This window comes from Tachypleus tridentatus, chromosome 12 (assembly GCF_004210375.1).
Source record: "Tachypleus tridentatus isolate NWPU-2018 chromosome 12, ASM421037v1, whole genome shotgun sequence".
NCBI lineage: Eukaryota > Metazoa > Arthropoda > Merostomata > Xiphosura > Limulidae > Tachypleus > Tachypleus tridentatus.
Window position 1 is genome coordinate 40,986,623 of NC_134836.1, and position 20,878 is coordinate 41,007,500.

General features: G+C 32.2%; 1 protein-coding gene across 8 annotated transcripts in view; it reads left to right on the forward strand.

The window, feature by feature from the left end:
- The first annotated feature begins 918 nt into the window (after positions 1–918).
- LOC143233097 (glutathione synthetase-like) overlaps positions 919–20,878 on the forward strand; it is a 34,836-nt gene continuing 14,876 nt past the window's right edge. Inside the window, exons 1-7 of one of the 8 annotated variants that reach the window (XM_076468999.1) lie at positions 1,150–1,317; positions 10,028–10,157; positions 16,342–16,498; positions 16,893–17,076; positions 18,670–18,745; positions 19,457–19,608; positions 19,937–19,979. In XM_076468999.1, the coding sequence (XP_076325114.1) occupies positions 16,360–16,498; positions 16,893–17,076; positions 18,670–18,745; positions 19,457–19,608; positions 19,937–19,979 (594 nt within the window). In that variant the 5' untranslated portion in view covers positions 1,150–1,317; positions 10,028–10,157; positions 16,342–16,359. The other 7 variants (XM_076469000.1, XM_076468994.1, XM_076468996.1 and 4 more) reach the window with 7 other exon arrangements.

Sequence of the window (20,878 nt, forward strand, 5' to 3'; positions counted from 1 at the left end):
TTACGGTCAATCCCACTCTTCGTTGGTAAAAGAGTTGGCGGTGGGTGATGATGACTAGCTGCCTTCCCTCTAGTCTTACACTGCTAAACTAGGGACGGCTAGCGCAGATAGCACTCGTGTAGCTTTTCGCGAAATTCAAAAACAGACGAAACCTACAACTCGAGGTTTGTTACAATTTATTCTGATTAATCTACAAACACGATGCTTGTGATTAGTGAATTTTTATTTTAAAAGTAGCTGGATAAACAAATAAAGCGAAACTGTAATTTAAAAACTTAAAGACACATTAAAATTGTTTGCATTCAGACACTCAAAATCTTGGTGTCAGATAGAATTTTCCTTGTTATTTTTGATTAATTTTTCAGCCATAACGCCAAATATTACTTCATAATAATTATCAAATTATATAACAAATACTTCTTTAAAGCGTTTGCTTTTACTGCTTGTATAATGTTATGTGTTAGGATATAAAACTTTTATTTTCCCCTTTTCCTTTTTTTTTTTCTTAATAAATTTATTTTCACAATCTCCCTCTCGATCTACCGAGAGATACAACTATCCTTATTGCGTTTTCTTGCACATATATCAAATTGTTTTACGCTTTATTTATCTCATTTTTGTACCGTACAATGTTAGCTTTTACCAAACTACATCAGTACGTGGTGTTTTATTTCTCACTTATTGTGGGTAATAAAATTGAAAGTGGTTGTACGCACCCAGTTTTAAGTTCATGGTGGGTGGGGCGGAATCTCTATCAATTATAGTCAGGTAAAGACATGATAAACCCATGGTAAATGTGACACTAACATGCACAGAGCATGAACGTATGGCCACAACGATAATTAATTTAGCGAGGTCCAAATGATCTGCGACACACAAGTATCTCTAATAATTTTGAAGGTAAACCCGATTACTTTCCTTTTCGTCGCTAGATAGCAGAAAAGTCGCAATTTGTAACTTTGCTTGCGACAGAAAGAGCGTAGGGTCGTACAAAAAAAATTATAGTACAACAAAATGTCGCGCTTCTCATTCTTAAGTTCTGTGTGCAGTGCGCATGCTCAATATCTTTACGAACTAACCAATCAAAAGTAGTAAAATATGATTTATCTTTTACTGCAGGGATCTATTGTAGCACGCGCTGTTGTGACGAGCGCTAACCGTAAACCACAGTTGACTGTGACGTCACTGTTTTCAAGTAATTGTCGTAAAAACTACTAGTTGCTCAAAGACAAACCAGATTACGAGTGGATCGTCTTTTGTATGAAGTCGTGAGGGTAAATACATACGCGAAACGCCTTAAGGCCTTCACTGTTTCAGGTAGGTTTTATTTAGACGGTCGTTGACATTCTGTTGGAAATGTCGAAAGAAAAACTATAAATGTGTTTTATATGTGAGGTTTCTTTTTATGTCTTTTATTAATGAATAATAGTTAATTTAATTCACTTCAGTGACATTCTTAACTTTAAATTATACATTTGTTTTTCATTCTTTGGAAAAAAATTATAAAATAAAACCAATCTTAAACCAACTTCTTTTCCGTTATGTACCGCCATGATCATTCACTAGAAAATAAAAATGTCTTACTGTGTAACGTTTAACGTACATAAGTCTTCCTTAACAAATTAGATTGAAAGATTTGACCTGTCAAGTAACTCTAATCACTCAAATTAGAAACTTCGCTGCATTATTAGTTAAGTTACACTGAAAATTTTCTACTGTTTCAACCTAACTGTAGCTATACACAAACGTATCGTCTTCAAAGAGCAACGTGAATATTGCCTATAAGAAGGAAGAATAATGGAAAACACGCACTAAACAGTCTCGTGCCAAAATAATTGTACTGATATTCAATAATTGACAGTTTACGAATTAATAATATGACGAACTCGTATGTCACTGTTAGTTAATTTATATATCAAGAATATAATATTTCCCCATACTGTTATGTTGGGTATACACACACAAACACTACGAGCTTTTTGTGTGTGGCAATTTGAGTTCTTAAAAAATTGCTTTACTCGCTAACGCTAATATGTTTACCCTTTAGCACTGTTTACAGAGCACTTGTCTAATGTCCAAAAGCTCTTGGGCTCAGATTTGAGACGAAGTAAAAGGAAAAAAATACCACATCAAATCTCATTTTCTTTATACATAAGCAAAATTATATTTACACGTAAGATGCATGTTAGTTAACGTATTTAAGTTTTGTTTGTTTGTTCTATGTGGGAAATATATCCCCTTGACGTTGCAGCAGGTTTGTTTGTTTTTTACCAATAATATACTTATATAACCACTAGTCAGTAAAGTGGTCAGTACTTGGATCTAGTGAAAACACACGGTCAGCGACAGAGGCAGCTAGCCGGTTGCCATGGTTGGCTTGCAGTACACTGACAACCCTCCGTCTCTCAACACACACACACATCTTTTCAACCAAAGCGACGCTATTGAATTAATATAAGCATAAAATTAGATCTACAATGATAGTAACAAGTTCTGAACATTAATATTAAGAAACTAGTTTGAATTATTTCTTTTAATATGTTTTTCCTTTCAGCTTTTGGCTCTTGAGGATGAAACACTTTTACAGCAGTTTTTAACTTAATTTTAATTTTGGAGGAATGTATAGGTTTGTTTATATGAAATTTTATCGGTGAAAATTTAGTCACATAACTAATAAATGGCTGCTTAAAATTTTCATTAGTTTAAGTAACAGAATTACAGCGCTTATTTGTTGAATCACTAACTGAAATTATACTCAATCAGACACTTAGTTAAATACTTAAAATCTGACACAGAATGTGGAATGTGTTCGATATGTTTTGAAGCAAAGTGTATACTGTTAAACAATTCAAAACATTAAATGTCCAAATTGTCTTTCCTGCTTTTGTTTTAGACTTGTCGTTAGGTTCATTTATTAGGACTTCTTCAAATTATTACTACAGGATACGTACAGTGATAAAATATCTCTGTACTTTATGGAAAAGAAAACCTAACCTGTTTACAAAGTAAAATCAGCAAATGTCTGAAAAGTTATACTGTGAAAATAAAATGACATCTCCGACACAAATCCAGACAAATCTTCTTCAGTTAGGTAACCGTTTACTGACCAGTTCGACGTGAAATATTAGAATACGTGGGCCAGACTGTGAGCCACTGTGATATGCTATGCTGATACATGACACCAACTGTAATGTCCACCTTCCTAGAATTGAAACACCTGAAAACCTGTTAACGAATTTCATACACCTACTAAAATGCAACTCTTACAAATCCAGTTGTTACCTTTAATCAAGATGGCAAAGTCTAATTCGTAAAACTGCTGTTAATTTTTATCTATCTTTTGTTTGTTTGTTTTGGAATTTCGCACAAAGCTACGAGTCGCGCGCCTTACGCGCATGACTTTTATCTATCTAACACAGTTGTTAACGTTCAGACATCTACCCAACTGTAAGTCTCAAATCCTCTCGTCAGTTGTCACCTGTTAATACAGCTGTAACATTCCCCTCGGTGTACTCAGCAGATAACCCGATGTGGCTTTGCTATAATAAAACACACACACAAACTTGTCACGTAATGTAATAAACTGAAACTATAGAAGTAATGTTGCCCGTGTCCCATTTCTCTGCAACTCAGGAATTTTTATCAAGATTGATCTCTAAAAGTCACATAATCAAATGTACCTTACTTACCAAAACGTAAGCGTTGAATTAATTGCTATCCCACTATTATATGATAACCAAACTTTGACTGGTAATTATGGAATTAAGCTACCACCTGTATTGAAAACTGTAACTGTGATTATTAAGAAACTATACTGATGCAGAAAAGAAACACAATGCTCAGTTCTAATTGATGTAGTCAAGTATTTCAAACTTAAGATATCGAACACAATTACTGATAATGTGCACAACAATACACATCAAAGAAACATGATACGTTTTCAGTATGAAACATAAAACGTTGTCGAAATGAAACCGTTCAGAAGCTGGTATCGGGCATGATTTTTCTGAGCACTGACAATCTTGGCAGCGTTGAAACGTAAACCTTATCAATCTCTGGATGTTCCGTATTTATTCTATGTAGCTGTAGCCAGATGAAGGTCAGGTTGAAGAAAGAGTCGTGTCATTTTACTCCTAGCAGTGTGTGGTTTTGCAATGAGACTTCCTGATTGTCGTGCATGTGGATATGACGGCACTAGGCCTACGGAGTCGCCTCTGTCTGTCCCTCATATTCCTGATTTTCTGGGTTTTTTAGGACTAGTCTGCTGATTGTTGAAACGGGTATTCTTCAATAACATCTTTCACAGATAAATTGCCTTCAATCATGCCTGTAGTAACCAAGCGATCTGCATTAAACGAACCATGGTCGTATCGTTCATTGTTTTTGCTGCAACTGGAAACACGTAATTTTTCAATAGCAATTTATACAAATTCTTGTTCGATTCATTTTGAAAATTGTAAATCAGCTCAAATCCCTAACACTGAAAATTGATGTTTTTTTATAAAATCACATGACTTAAGCTCAATATTTTTTTACTCCAGTAAACCTTGCTACTCGTACAATCAACAAGTTGCCTTCCCACTCTTTAACATGTAAATAACGCTTTGTAGGTGCCCAGTGATTATTAGTGTAAAAAGTAGGCCCTAGCGTTTACATTGCACATCAGTATAGGAATTTTACTATACTACTAAATTATCAGAGAATCCATAACTTGAAAAATCCTCTTCTTACCATCTATTAAACTGTATGTCTTAAAGTACTGTTGACCAACAATTACCTAATATATCATTATGAAAAAACTCCAGCCCTGTAACTGTGGAAACCTCCCTTCCAGCTCTTGCCGAACTCGTCCTTTTGGAACACCGCTAATACTGCTACATCACTTGAAATTCTCTAACCCAGCTATAGTCCAAATTATAACTTAGGAGAACCTCAGCCGAGATCTATCTCTTGAAACCTTGTAACCCAGCTGTAACTCTGAAAAATCTTCCAGTCCAACTGTTGCCCAAAATATAACTTCGGAAGACATTCAACTCGGCTGTCGTTCAAGAAATCCTAACTGTATATTACTTGAAAACTAAATATTTCACACCTATTCACTGGGTATGGATTCTTTTTCAGGAGATATATCTGTATGGTTTACAGTTTGAAAATGTTTACCAGGGTGTATGAATAGCGTCAAGTTAATTAATATAATGTTAGAGTTAATTATGAGTAAGTCAATTTAAAAAGGAATAGTATTTAATACCATATATATTTATATATACAAGTAATACAACTCTACAAATGTTTCCTCACACAAATTGTTTTGAGGGAATACTTGTCTTCACTAATATAACGGATTTACCGTTGTACGTTTATTATAATACCTACACTTGTCTCTTTGCATGTGACGCATATAGTTGACTGTGTATTGCGCAAGTCCCAACTGTTCTCAAAATTTATAGGGAGTTCTTGAAAAAAATCAACAATACTTGTTTGATGAAAGTGCATGAGAATATTGTTTAAATTTATACAAACCCTCGTGACTTTTACAAAGTGACTAACAGAAGGAAGAGAAAAATTATTTGACAGCTGTAGCCAGTACGCTATAGGCCTAGGAAGCTATAATTATGATTGACGTCCATTTATCGGAAAACTACAGAATTTGATCAGGAACGTTATAGATTTTGAACATTACAAACCGTTCAACTTTAGTGAATCACTTCTGACGTTATTGTTTCCACGAAGACATTAAATATCGTCTTCGGTAAGAAGTGAACTTCTAACTGGTGTGAGGCTAGTCAAGAAAAACGTAGTTAACTTAAGCGAAGTGTAACAATATCAACCCAGAATTAATTTGTTCATTGTGGACCTGGACCGTCGATAACATATTCAGTTCTAGACCGGATATATGACTGAGTATATTTTGTAAATTTGTAAAACTCTCGTATTCACACCATCATTTGTAATAATTATTACTAATAACCGTTATTATAAATTGTATTGTTTTATGCTTGCATATTAAAATATATTTGTCTTAAAAAGGAAATTGTGTGTATACGTCTTGTTGGCAAATACCATAAATGTGAGACATATTAACAGTTAATTAAGTTCTAAATTCAAATTCAAACTTCCACTAATGCATTAGCATATGTAACGTAATAAATCGAAGTTGGTTTTTGGAATTTCGCACAAAGCTACAGGAAGGCTATCAGTGCTAGCCGTCCCTAATTTAGCAGTGTAAGACTAGAGGGAAGGCAGCTAGTCATCACCACCCACCGCCAACTCTTGGGCTACTCTTTTACCAACGAATAGTGGGATTGATCGTCACATTATAACGCCCCCACGGCTGGGAGGGCGAGCATGTTTAGCTCGGATTACGAGTCGCACGCCTTACGCGCAAGGCCATGCCAGGCCCTAATAAATCGAAGACTTGTTTGAAATAAGCTATAATATCCAATATTAAAGAAAATTCATTCTGATTTTCTTGACTCAAAAATGCTGAAGATTTGAAATGATTTAAAAACATTTCAGAATTAATTTTTTGTATGTGTTTTCCGTTAATTTGTCCTAAAATAATATTATTCTGGCAAAGTTCCAACAAGTCAGCAATGTCAAAATCTCCTAAGGGTTGAAGTTTCTTAAGGCTTAGAGAGAAAAGCGTCAACGTATTGATTTCTTTATGAAGACTTCAAATACACGTCTATGGCATTACAAAAAAGTTGTATATACAAACAAACGTTATTAAAGGGTAAAGCATTTCATGCCAGGCCCTAATAAATCGAAGACTTGTTTGAAATAAGCTATAATATCCAATATTAAAGAAAATTCATTCTGATTTTCTTGACTCAAAAATGCTGAAGATTTGAAATGATTTAAAAACATTTCAGAATTAATTTTTTGTATGTGTTTTCCGTTAATTTGTCCTAAAATAATATTATTCTGGCAAAGTTCCAACAAGTCAGCAATGTCAAAATCTCCTAAGGGTTGAAGTTTCTTTATTGATTTCTTTATGAAGTCTTCAAATACACGTCTATGGCATTACAAAAAAGTTGTATATACAAACAAACGTTATTAAAGGGTAAAGCATTTCAGGGGATTCTGCACATGCTGTTGCTTATGTGTATGGGAGTTTAAGCTGTATTGTTGGTATGCGTAATAATGGTATTTTGCTATACTGACTGCTGTGTAGTACATATTTGTTATTATGTATGTTGTAGATAAGTGTTTTGATTTCCGTATTTTGTACATTAGTTCTGTTCTGTTGCTTACAGTTGCAACACTATGGACTTTTCACGTTATTTTGGTCACGTTGAATTGTGGTGTTGACCACCACATCATACGAGAGACTTTCTAGTTGCCGCTACAAGACGTCATACTGGACAATTAAAATACTGTGTAATGAGAAGGCAGGTATTATTAGTTCTTCAACTACACTAGAGAACAACACCGTTAGATATTATACTCTGTGTATCTTGCGTTTTATTCATCAGTATTTTGACCATGTTCGTGTGTTTCTGTGTTGTGCTGGAGACTTTGAGTTCAACTGTCATGTGAGAGCTATTACACTGTGTAAATTATTTTTGTATTTGTGCAATGTTTAGGCTGTAACGGTTTGTTTCCAGGCGGGTGTACTGTCATGTGTTAAGACTGAAAGATATCTTTATACTTTAACTTTAAATGTGACGGGCAACGTAAATGGTGGACAGTAAATTGTTATTGACCAATCGTGTTCCCTCTCAGCAGTATTTCAAAGTTAGAGATGGCGGAAAATAACCATAGTAGTTTAATTTTCATAAATACAGAATTATTAATATCTATTGTTTCTATAGACCATACACTTCGCTCATTACAGACAACTTCCATAAATTTGAAATAAGTTAAAGACGTTGGGAAGGTGCAGTGAAAAAGATAGAATTGCACGAGCTTCTAACCGAGGAATCCCCATTTCAAAATATTAAAGAATAGGACATAAGGACTACGTTGAGTTAGGCCGCCCCAGCATTTATTGGGAGCAAGCATGGTATAGGCCCAAGGTGTAAATCACGATGTGTCCACTTTGCGCTTTCAACTATGTTGATATTATAACTAAGCAGTCAATCCCACTATTTTCTTAAGAACAGTGACATAAGTAATGTTGCTAACTAGAATGCACTCTTTCTGGTCAGCAGTTCCAAATTAAATGTTGTTATGTCTGGGCCATCAGAGTTTATGACTCACTCCTATTTGATCACAAACAAGATTACTCTTATAATGTTTTAAACCAAAAACTCATTTAATTTTATGGAATATCCTACAACATGATTTTTACTAATAATGGATTTGTTGTTGTTTTGAATTAAGCACAAAGCTGCGCAATGGGCTATCTAAAAACAGTTTATTATTCAACATTACGTCATTAGTTAAGTTACTTAAACTTTTGAAAAATACTTTAAGTGTCGCTATTACGACTGTCCTAGTTTCCTAGATAAAAAGTCTTATTTTTATCATAATTGTTATTAAACTTTCTCATATGCTACTGGGTTTATTTTGAGAGAGAAGATTTAACTTTATTATTTCCTCTAATCATCTTTATGTGTTCTGTTGAGCGACAGAAAGTAGGATTAATTGTGTTAGATAAATGTCACATTATGCTTAATGTTTACTTTTTTCTTTTTATTACTTTTAGCAATTTTGTATCTCAATAATAGTGCCATTATTCTAGCTAGTTACTGTACGTCTTGTGAATTAATCTGGTTTTCTTTTTTTGTAGCTTCATAAACATCGCCTATTGGTTGTGGGGTTGATGATTTCTTGATTCTTGATTCCACGCCTAATTATTAACACATGTTTTAGCAATTTACCAACGACGCCGAACACTTCTGAAGTTACATTGTCGGAATCATTTGATGGTTTTCATTGGCCACACAACATGTTTATAGAGAGGACTGTGAAAAACTTAGCTTCCTTTTAACCTCTCGCTGCTAATTTAGTGATAGTTAGCACAGATAACCGTCGTGTAGCTTTGCGAGGAATTCAAAATAAAAAAATAAACCATATTCTTTTTCAAGTTTCTATATATTGCTTTAAATTGTAATTTTATTTAACTTCCATCACATGTTTTATATGGTATGAAAACTGTTCTAACGCCTTTTAACTATTATCACTTTTACATTTTTCAAGTAATGTACAGAGTTAACTTCTACAAACTAAGCCTGACACCCTTCAATTGTGATTAACTAGTCTCCAAGGTCGATTAATTTGTGTCGTCTAGTTTACATGACGTCAACCTCTGTACCTATATATTATATTACACTTTTAATCATCGCCATAGTAAGTGATTCGAAAGAGCTTCAGTTTTGAATGTTTTTGTAAATTAAATTAATTGTACTTTTTTTCACTACATTTTTAGTGTTGAAATAAAGAATATTTAAGAACTGACCACTACCATCAGTTTTTTGTTTGTTTTTTTCAGAAGGGAGGAGCGTGATGTAGCAACTTACATTTTATATTTTAATATGATTTTCTTTATTGTTTATGTACTTTTTCCTACACCAATTTCGTGTTATCTATATTTTTATTTGCGTTAATCTTTATCTTACTTGCCTCGTAGTGTATGACAAGCATCCAACAATTGAGTTTTTGTATTAAGACTTTAAAACGATGTTCCTCTAGCGGTGACGTATGGATACAGTGTTCATATTTGATTATTATTTGTAGCAATAGAAATGCTCAGTAGTTAGTCATGTGATGTGCTATCCCATGATTTAGTAAATTGATAAAAAGTATTCAGATTTCAAGTGAGATTTAGGAGAGAGGGAGAATATTTAAGGTGCGTATCTGTGATATGTAAAATATACCATGTGTTAAAATACTGTTTCAGTACTCGCAGCGATCAGTCTTGTAGTTTTAATTTTATTTGTGCTTTGAAAAATGGTTAACTGTTGTATTTTATGCTCTAATTCTGCTTATATTTTTATATCACCAACGTTGCGTTTGTATTTTATAAATATTGATGTTTGTGTTTTGAAATAAGTCTCTCTTGTTTTGTTTTTGTTTTATAAAGATACCTAGACAGGCGAAGGGTGACAAAAATGGGAGGGGAATAGCTGCCTCTTAAAATTTCATTGGAAGAAAGTGCTTTTCGCCCCCATCCAAATGCCTTCAAAAAAGGATTAAGTGGGGAAAGAGGAAAGGTAAGATATGAGAGGATGGGAGAGACGGGGAATATGATGAAAGACACGCACAAAAAACGAAGTCAACAGGGGATACTTTCAGACCAGCTATTTACATATATGCATGTAGGATGGAAGGTATTTGTCGCGAACTGATGAATTTATTTTGGATGGTAACTGAAAGAAGCCATCTATCAGTCATTTCTCTCGTTGCTCAAACAGGACGTATAATGTCGTGGTATCAACAAAAGTTGCTTACTTACCATCCAACACATGTATAGAGTGTGAATATTTGCACAGAAAACAAAAGAAAAATGAGACTTAAAACATTAGGCACAAGAGGGTTCTCTTAACTTAAATACCCTTGTTAACGTGGACAAAAACGACCTAGTTTGTCCTTCAAAACTAGCATTGCTTACCTACACTTTAAGGAAGAGAGGAATCAGTGACTTCTTTGACAGAAGGGTTTATAACACTAAAAGTAAAAATCAGGTTTTAATATCTGTGGTGGGCACTCCATGGGAAGCTGATTGTGTAGTTTTATGTTCAACAACAAACAATTCTCTGTGCTATATTCTACAGTGTGAGAAGACACAAGTGTATGTTTTGAAAAATATAGGTTTGGTTACAGTTTCACTTTTCTAACATGTTGGTTACTTCTAGAATGTGTGTGTGTGTGTGAAAAGTTAGATTGAATGGTATTAGTTTCGTTATTTAGAGTTTTAGGTAGTATAAGTCTTGCCCAACATATTTTGATTGTACATCAGTTACCTTGGTGCTGGGTATGAAAAATGCAAGATGATCCATGACTTTATAAATAAGCATTATACTCTTGTTTGTTGAGAAATAGAATATAATTTCTTTCCCTATGTAACACAACACAAAATTTGCTTGTGAACTTTGTATTCTTTTTATTTATAAAATTAATTTTAGTTCTTTATCAACAATTCTTCAAAAATGCATTTTAAAATATTAAATCTTACTTCTCTTCTTAATAAATAATATATTTCTAGACTAATGGCAGTGTTATTTTTAAAGAAAAGTCAACATGTGTACCTATTTAAAAGGTAGCTACCTTTGTTTAGTGTTGCTATCTTGTTCATTCAATGAAACAACTGTTGCCTTGTGTATGGCCTTAATCTTTTAGACATTCATCAAGTTTTCTCTTGAACTCTTCCAACCCTTTTTATCTAACACTTCTAAGGTAATTTATTTTAAAGACTGACCAGTTTTCTACTCCTACCACTTGTAATAAAAGGTGAAAAATAGATGGTACATTAATCTTGTCTATCCATCTTACATTTTGAGCACTAAAAAGAAAAGGACTATAACCATTCTTTTCTTAAGAAGAATAATTCATAACTTGTCTTCACATGATGGTCCCTCCATCCCATGAATCATAATCTTGAACATGTGAATATCAGGATAGCTGATATGGGCATTAATACTTTTACTATTAAAGCTGAGATACATTTTTACTTCAAGTGGGTTTCTCGTCATCATGAATCTTTTCCGTAGTAACCTTGTATTGTACCCTTTCAAATAACTCAATCTCCTCCTTATAGTAAGAAAACCAAACTGGTAACATTTCTTGGGAGGAAGTATTGTCAAGGGTTTATATGAAGAATAGGTAACCTTTTTTAATTTGTTTATAAAAATGTCTCAGTAACAGTAAGGAAAGTGTGTAATATACACACCACACCAACAATAACCAGTTCTGACAGGGATGTTTTCATAAAACCAGGGCTCTTCAGGACAGATGTATTATGATAGACATTTATATTAGCAAATTATTTGTTAATGTATATAAAAAACATTCTGGGTTTTAGCTCAACACTCATAGGCCCCTTACTTAAGGGCCAGGCCTTAAGTGTCCAACATGATGTTGCTAGTGTTTTAGGAGAAATTTCTCAAGCCTTTATTGTGATTAATTACTAAAAATTTGTTTTGAAGAGTTTTATTAGTTGATTGTCACATTATTTTTTCTGACATAAGAATATCCTAAATAATGTCATCATGATCATGTGTTCTCCTTTATGGTTGTTTATTTTCAAGATAATTACACATTTTGGAGTAAATAAAATGATGAGTCCAAAATCCATCCAGGAACTTGGGGCTGGCATGTACTTTTAAGGAAGCTAGTAATAAAAGTGTGCAATTTTTAGTTAGAGTTTGTAAGTATGAAGCCATCATAATCAAAGTGGAGTTAATAAATAGAAGTGTAGACTGTGGAAAATGGCAGCAGGATTTTAGGAAGAGCTAGCTTTCACATGCAAAGGAGTACATAGGTTAACAATGACTTTTAGGAAGGTAAAATACTATTAGGGCTAAAACTAATGGATTTAATTCTAAATAAAGCAAATGAAAAAAGGTTGTTTGAAAATATAAAAATTAACAGGGAGGATTTCTTTAAATATATTGAAGGTAAACAAAATGTTAGAATTGTGATAGGACCCTTGAGAGATAATAAAGGATTGCTCGTATTTAATGGTTATGAAATGGCTAGGTAGTTACATTTTGCTTTTTTCTTCAGTTTTTACTGATGAAGAGTTAAGCAGTACTCTTCATCTTGAGCAGTTGATAAATGAAAACAAAGTTGAATAAGACAGTTGCATAAATTCTGAGTCTGTTAAAATTGGAAGGACAATAATTACACATTTTTGAGCAAATAATATAATGAGAGTCCAAAATTCATCTAGAAACTTGGGACTGGCATGAATTTTTAAGGAAGCTAGTAATAAAGATGAGCAATTTTTATGCAGGGTTTGCCAGTGAGTCACTTGCTACTACTTTTGTCAGAATTCAATATTAAGCAGGTACCAGAATTGGAAGTTAGATAATCTAACTCTTCATATCGAGGGAGGTGATAAAATTGTCCCAGTAATTATAGACCCAATAGTCTTGCAGCAGGTGTGGGAAAAGTTTTGGAAAGTCTGTTAAAAGATGCATTGTGAAGTCTTTTAACAAAGGTGAGAATTTTATTGGATATGAGCATGATTTCACAAAGAAAAAAAAATCTTGCCTTACAAATATTTTGGCCTTTTTTTAAAATGGTTACTGAATATGTAATGAGAGTAAAGGTGTAGATTTGGTGTATCTGGATTTTGAAAAAAATTTGATAAGGTACCACATAAAAGGCTGGTAAATATATATATATATATATATATAGCGTGGGATATAAGTTATCAAATAAGATAGAAGAGTGACTGGATGTATGAAAGCAGAGTTGTTACAAATAGAATTCGGTCAAACTGAATTAATGTTACAAGTGGGATACCTCAGAGCTTAATCTTGGTACCTTTGCTCTTTTTAATTTATATCAATGACATAGATGAAGGAGTAATGAATTACTTAAACTTACAGATGATATTAAGGTCCTGGGTGTTGTTGTTGACTGTGACTAGAATGCTGTTGCTTTATAATATCAATTTAGATAATTTAGTGAACCGGGCAGATAAGTGGCAGATAGGTTTTAATTATAATAAATGCAAGATATTGTATGTGGGTTATCATAATTCGAATTAAGTATAATTTGGATAGGAATAACCGTAATAGTGTCATGAAAGAAAAGGATATTGGTGTAATAGTCTATCAGTCTCTAAAGCCATCTGAGCAGTGGGTTGTTGTTAGCAATAGAACAAATAGGATCTTAGGTTTTATCTGCAGAAATATTGAATGCAAGTATAAAGAGGTTATAATTTTATTATATAGGTCACTAGCTAGTCCATATTTAGAATATTGTGTTTAGTCTTGGGCTCCTTACCTTAGGAAAGACATTGCATCTTTGGAATGGATTCAGAGGAGGGTTACTGAAATGGTGCTGGGATAAAGCAGTTGTCATATAAGAAGAGACTGAAGTCTCTTAAAATGTTTTATCTTTTAAAAAGAAATGTTGGGAGTATCTGGTTAAGGTATTTAAGATTCTAATGGTAATTGATAGTGTTTGTGCATCATATTTTTTATATTTAACCATGAGAATACTAGGATTAGGGGACACAAATATAAATTTTGGAAGGGTAGGAGTCATTGGAATGGGTTGCCTTCAGATGTTGTAGAGAAAGTAAATTTAAGTGAGTTTAAGAAAAAGATTGATTAGCATGTGAATGATATAGGCTGGCTTTAATTTTTGTATATTAGTTTAGTGTGGAACAACTAAGATGGACCAATAAGTCCCATGTTCTCTTAAAATATTAATTTGATCATACCCAAAGCACAAGGTACCAAGAGGAATTCTTGGATATATCCATTTGGAAGTTGTAATAGGTTTTATCATCATGTGATCTGTTTTTACTCATCTAGTGTAGATACTCAAATTATGTCATTTTGTTATATTGTTATACACAACTTCCAAGGCATTTGTTATCAATCACTGAAGGGCAGGAGTAAATTGCATTGTTCAGTAAAACTCACTGAACATGAAATAGTCTGAACTCCTTTAGTGTTTTGCTTCAAAGGAGGATATATAGAGTGCATAATGCTTTTTTCCCCATATGTATTTTCCACTCTGGGCAGATGATTAGGGTAGAGTAAATTTGAAATGCATTACTGACCAAGTAACACATTTTCACACAAAGTCCTTGAAATTGGACTTGCATAACAACTGTGTATTTTTAATGGTGTAACTAACATTCAGTTGATGTGGATGGTGGAAGTTTTAGGTTTAAGTGACTAAGTTACCGAGCAAAATGTGTGGATGATAATTATGGGTCTGTTTATAAAATGGATAAATGAGGACATGGTGAGGTTCATCTAAAGGAGTTTGCAGAATTGGTAAAGGAGATAACCATTTCAATTTGACGCCTTATATGTGCTTGCACTTCTTAGTATAATGTCATATTATGATAAAAGTTGTGTATGATCTGTGGTTTAGCATAAAATAACTTTTTTTTTTTTAGCCTACTACAGCTGGATTTACTGGAGAAATGTAAAGGAGATCACATTAATTTCAACACCTTTGCTAATATACAGAGGTGGTATGCATTTTGGTGATGGGTTTCATATTTGTATTTTTATAATGGATGGTAAACCCAGCAACTGGAATATTATCACAGAAGAAAGGCTGCAGAAGGGAAAGCCTTCTTAAAAAATTTTTGCTTTTTGCCTTTTTATTCTAAGTACAGTATAATATGGTAAAGCCAAACACATGAGGAAGACAATAGTCATCTTCATCAAGGTGGAAGAATATGATATAATGTAGCTGAGTACTAGATTTGTGGCATAAGGTTTCTCAGTAATTATATTTTTAAAACTGTATAAATCATAACTATAGGGGAACATTTTCCAACATTTTTCCACTTGAAAAATGGACATGTAAGAGAGACTGGCTCTTGTAACTATAATCCAGTATGACTGCTGTGCTATATTTGTTACAACCCATTTTCTCCTGTTATTTAACTGCTCTTTGCCCCTAAATCCATTAAACTAACTTATCCCCTACATCTAAACAGATAATTGTTTTGTGTGTAAATATTTCAAAAGTCTTCCAAAAATCCAGTTATATCAAATTTACATCTCTACCATTCATCAGTATGAGCAGTGACGTCTACAAAGGTCAAAAGATTTGAGAGAAGATTTTACCCTGTTTGAAATCATAATAGCAATTAAAAATTAATTTCATAAAGTGTACAGTTAAAATATTTACAAAAAAGCAATTGCTATATTGGAAATAAAAAGAAATGATGAATTTTCTTTTGCCATTAACACTTGTTCATAATAAATGGAAGATTTTTCATGCCTTAAGCTTTATGTTCTGTGTTCAAATATATAAATGTGACAGACTGGGTGGGAATTTTGTGTTAAATAGTGGTGGCATATTCAACCTTCTTCTGTTTGTTTTCCTTTCTCCCAATTATTTTTTCATATAGAAAGCATTATTCTAACATTTAGACTATGATATACCTGTCTTCTAGTCTTAAAGCTGCTTAATCTACAATTCAACAAATTTTTGTGTGTGTGGACGATTGTATAGCATGTTTTCTCACAGCCAAATTAAATACATAATAATAATAGTAAATTTATCATACATGAGATACTTGAAAGGAATACATCATAAAACTTTTAGTATTGCGGTATAGAATTTTTTTTCCCCCTAAGTGTGATGTTTCAGTATCACAAGGAATGACAAAATGAATTTTCTCTATTTAAGTTAGAACATGTTTTACTAATGTATGAAATTTAAACATATTGGATATATTCTGTATCTTAGATCCAGTAAAGACTTACCATGGAAAGTAAAATTAAGAGAAAAATGTATTCAAATTTCATTCAACAAATTCTACCCAACCAAAACATGGACCAAGAGCAACAGCTACGTTCATTAGCACCTGTTGTTCAGATGGCAAAAGATTATGCACTCATAAATGGTAAGTTGCCTGTAGTGAAATGGTTTATTTATGTAAACTAAACTTGTACTTAAAATTGAGTAGCTGCAGAGTAAAACTGAAATATTTACATAATTTGATGCTATGCATAAATACTTTTTGGTTATACATTGAGTTTTGTTGTGAAAGGAAAGTTTAATTCTAAATATTGCAAGTATACAGCAGCTGTTATCCATGTGTTTATGTGAGAGTAAAATAAGCTGGTTAAACACTTGAAAATAATTAAGTAACATAGATATATTTATTGATTATTAATGTATAATACTCCTTAAAACCTTTTACAACTGTGGTTAAGATGGCAAAAAGAGTATACTAAAAATGGTTGGATTATCTGTACTAAAATAATTATTGTTTATGGCTTGTATATTTGTTGCAGGCATATCAATGCGGACTAAAGAGTCTTATGAAGATGACAGCGTAGTCTTACTACCATTTACTCTTTTTCCATCACCATTTCCAAAAAAGAGTTTTGAATATGTAAAGTTCATTCAGAGAGATATTAATTTACTACTTCATCGAGTGGCTTACAATTATGAATTCTTATGTTCCTGTTTAAAGAAGTACGTGGTTACTTGTAAGCTATACTTTATGACACATAAAACTGCTGATATCTGTGTAACTCACTTAACTTGTTTTTTACAGACTTTGGGGTACACATGGACTTGCTCAGTAATTAATATTGTTTTTTCTGATAATTAAGCACTATGTGGGTCTATGACTTTGTTAGTTCCTTGGTCCCTAATATAACAACAAAAAATGTTTAAAAAATACTGTTTGCAAGTATTTTTAGAGTTAAAATAAATTATTTATCTGCTAGGTTTTTCACATGCATAAAAATATATTACTAATCAAAATTTTTGAAGACCCAGTCAGCTGTATGAGAGAGAAAGGGCTTAACTTAAATACAGGTCATATTTTCTTGTCATTATATTCATATGGAAGGGAGTAAATATAATATTTTTTACTTAGCAAATAAAATCATTTAATGGAGTAGTTAGTTTCATGTGATACTTTCAAACATATTATAGAAGAAAAATGCAAGATGTGAAACAGTAATAGCATTAAGATATCTTTATTACAGAAATATCTTAAAACAATTGGACTATTTCATATTTTTGCTAAAATTTGGATGAAAACTCATCTAGCTTATAGTTGGACACCAAAATGAAATTGAAAAAAATTATTTTGAATATTTAAAAAAACCCAACAATAATTGAATGACTGACTGTGAAAGTGAAGCACAAGAGATACAGAAAATATAATGTCACAATTACATAAAAGTTGGAATTATGTGAAATAAAACAGTTTCTCATTTCCTGGATTACATTTAAAGATAATCACTAAGATAATTTTTAATGTTGTTTTATGATTATTGCAACTGTCAGTACATTTGAAGATACATCTTCACTTTCTTGTTCGTTGGATTTTTATTACAAATTCAACACTATGTAGAATAACTGAACATATTGTAAGTAAGTAAAGCTGAGTAACATAACAAAAGCTTTTAAGTGAAGCTGACCTCTTCTGTATTGTCTGAAATAGAGTCCATTTTTATTTGTTTAATGCATGTACATTCCTTTGCCTATATATTCAAACAGCCAGCTAATATAGTGTCCAGTTGTAAACACAAAGCCATGAAGGAGTTTTCTGTTTTTACATCATAGGTTCAGGAGTAATTCATTATTAACAATTTTTATTTTATATCAGAACAGAGGAAACATTATCTAAGTGTAGAGCTGTTAATATAAAGCACACCTAAAACCTATCTCACTTATTTGAGAGGTAGGTTTACAAAGAAGAAAATAGGAAATCACATTCTTTATTATGTACGAAGTCAGTAAGTGTATCAGGAAGTTTTAAAAAACAACTGAATGTTCTGGAAGTTTAGAGAATATTTAAAAATAAGTTTTTTTTATAACTGTTTAAGAATTATGAAGGTACTTTGTGTTATTTGATAGTTACAAAAAATCAAGTATTGCCTTCATAGATGTTTTATTTGGGAGATCTTGTCTGTAAATGGTAAATAAAGTTAAGGGAAAATATGTACAAAGTATTTTCTTACATTGTTATTCATATTTTTATAAACAACAGTTGAACTTTTATATCTGACAGTCATCTTGGCATGTTAATGTATTTTTATTGTTTATATGCAGTGCAATTCAAACAGATGAGTTTACAGCAAATTTGTTTAGTATATACGAAGAAGTCATAAAAGAAGGTTTTGCTCAAGTAGGTAAAACGTTTTTTTATTAGATCATTTTCCCATGCACAATCTCCATGACAAGTTGTCAAGCTTGGGAAAATAAAAGACTTAAGTGTACTTAGTTCTTGTTGAAATTTTATTAAAAACTAATAAAAACTGTTTTTCATCCCATACAATACCACAACATTTTCCCCAATACATTATAAAAGTGACAGTCAGTCCTTTAGTATGAGTGGTATGTTTAGACTGACTGACTGTTTTCCCTATGATCATTAGTTCAAAATTAGGTATTGTAGAAGATAGACTTAGTAGCTTTGTCAAAGTACAAGTACTAATTTCATTACAGTGGGGAAAATTTCTCCAAGAAATTAAGTGTTATATCACTTCCTTCTACTAAAAATTATTTTATCCAGTTTGGTTAAGAAAAAGTATGTGTGTGTGCATGTGTTTTGTTTATAGGTGTGTATTGCTAATGATAGGATCTGTTTTTTTTTTAATAAATACTAGTAGAAACTAATGAATTGATGTGGTTTTAATGCTATTTAAATTTGTTACCAAAATGTGTGTATATTTTGTGAGTCATTCAAGATGATGAACAACTTGTATCTCTGTGAGTGTATATAATAGTGCTTCCCTATTAATTTCAGGATAAGTTTAAACATGTGTAAGTACACTACTTCCCTAAAAATTAATAATCAAAGTATCAACAATGTTTTTAATATTTTTACATGATGTAGCCCCTAAGTTTGGGATTGTTTCGTTCTGATTACATGCTAAATAGTACTAGCAATGATGTGAACTTTGAAGATTTGGAAATAAAACAGGTAGAAGTTAATACAATTGCATCAAGTTTTGGTGGACTCGCATCTCGTTTGGAAAGTTTACATAGGTAAGGTTCTTTTGCTCACTTGTAATTTTATTATGATATTAACAATTTATTTCATTGAAAGACTTGTACTTCACTAGAATTTAAATAAATAAAAATTTGTACTTGCTTGTTGTTGCTTTGATGCACTTGTAATTCATTTGAGGATATCCATAAACGAATAGTGTGTTAATTATTTAGTAATGTAAAAACCTTATCCTGCACATGAGGATAATTATAACAGTAAAACTTTTATTAATAATCCTCTGTTTAACTTTTATTTCACTGAAGTGCTGTGATAAGCACCCAGTTAAAAATATACTCTATTAGTGAATGATATTTTATTTTGTAGGCTTGTTTTGAACCAGTGTGGATGTCAAGAACTTGCTCAAAAGGTCAGTTTTTACTTTTTATTTGGAAGATGTGTAAGTAATTTGTTAGTAACTGCTGGTGCACTTAAAAGCAGTGAATACACAGTAAAGTGTTCTATATTCATTTAATAGTGTGCTTTAAATTGATAACTTTGAATTATTAAACTGGCAAATGTATTAGTTTTTCAGCATAAAAAATAATGTGTATTGAACTAGCCATGACATTAATATAGATATTTTACTTGTGTGACTGAACATTAGATAAAACATTCCAAAATATTATAATTTTTAGACTTTACTAAAAATAAGATTCATAACACATAACCCATAGAAATGCATATTGAGTTCATTTTAAATTCAGTAGGAAAATAAATATTACGAATGTAAATAAAACTGAAAGATATATAAATCAATGCACTGATTAACCACCTTTTTAAAGATTAATATCAGTACCACACACATTTAACAAGCTCCATTTGACTGCATATGTGGACTAAACTTTTAGAAATTCAAATGTCACTTTAGACTTAGCTGTAATTCAACTTACTTGTAAATCTTAAAACAGGTTATATATTGTTCTATTAAACAAGTACAGACTAGTTAATTGTCTCTTCTTGTTTTAAGGATAAAATTGAGGTAGGTTATAAATCTGGTTGGACTTGTGGGATCAATTCACTGGGAGACAGAAGTTTTTTGAATGTTTACATTTAACTAGGGTAGGATCTGGGTTGATTATAAGGACTATTAACTCGGCTGTAAGTGAAGTTTTAAACAGTGGGAAGGGCCACTGGTAGGAATGGAAAATTTTGATATAATGGGAATAACTGAAATAGTTAAATATAGATGATTTTGGTGGTAGAAATATCTTTTTAAATACAGGGTTATAGGTTTTTAAATAGGGAGAGAGTGCTAAAGAGAGAGCA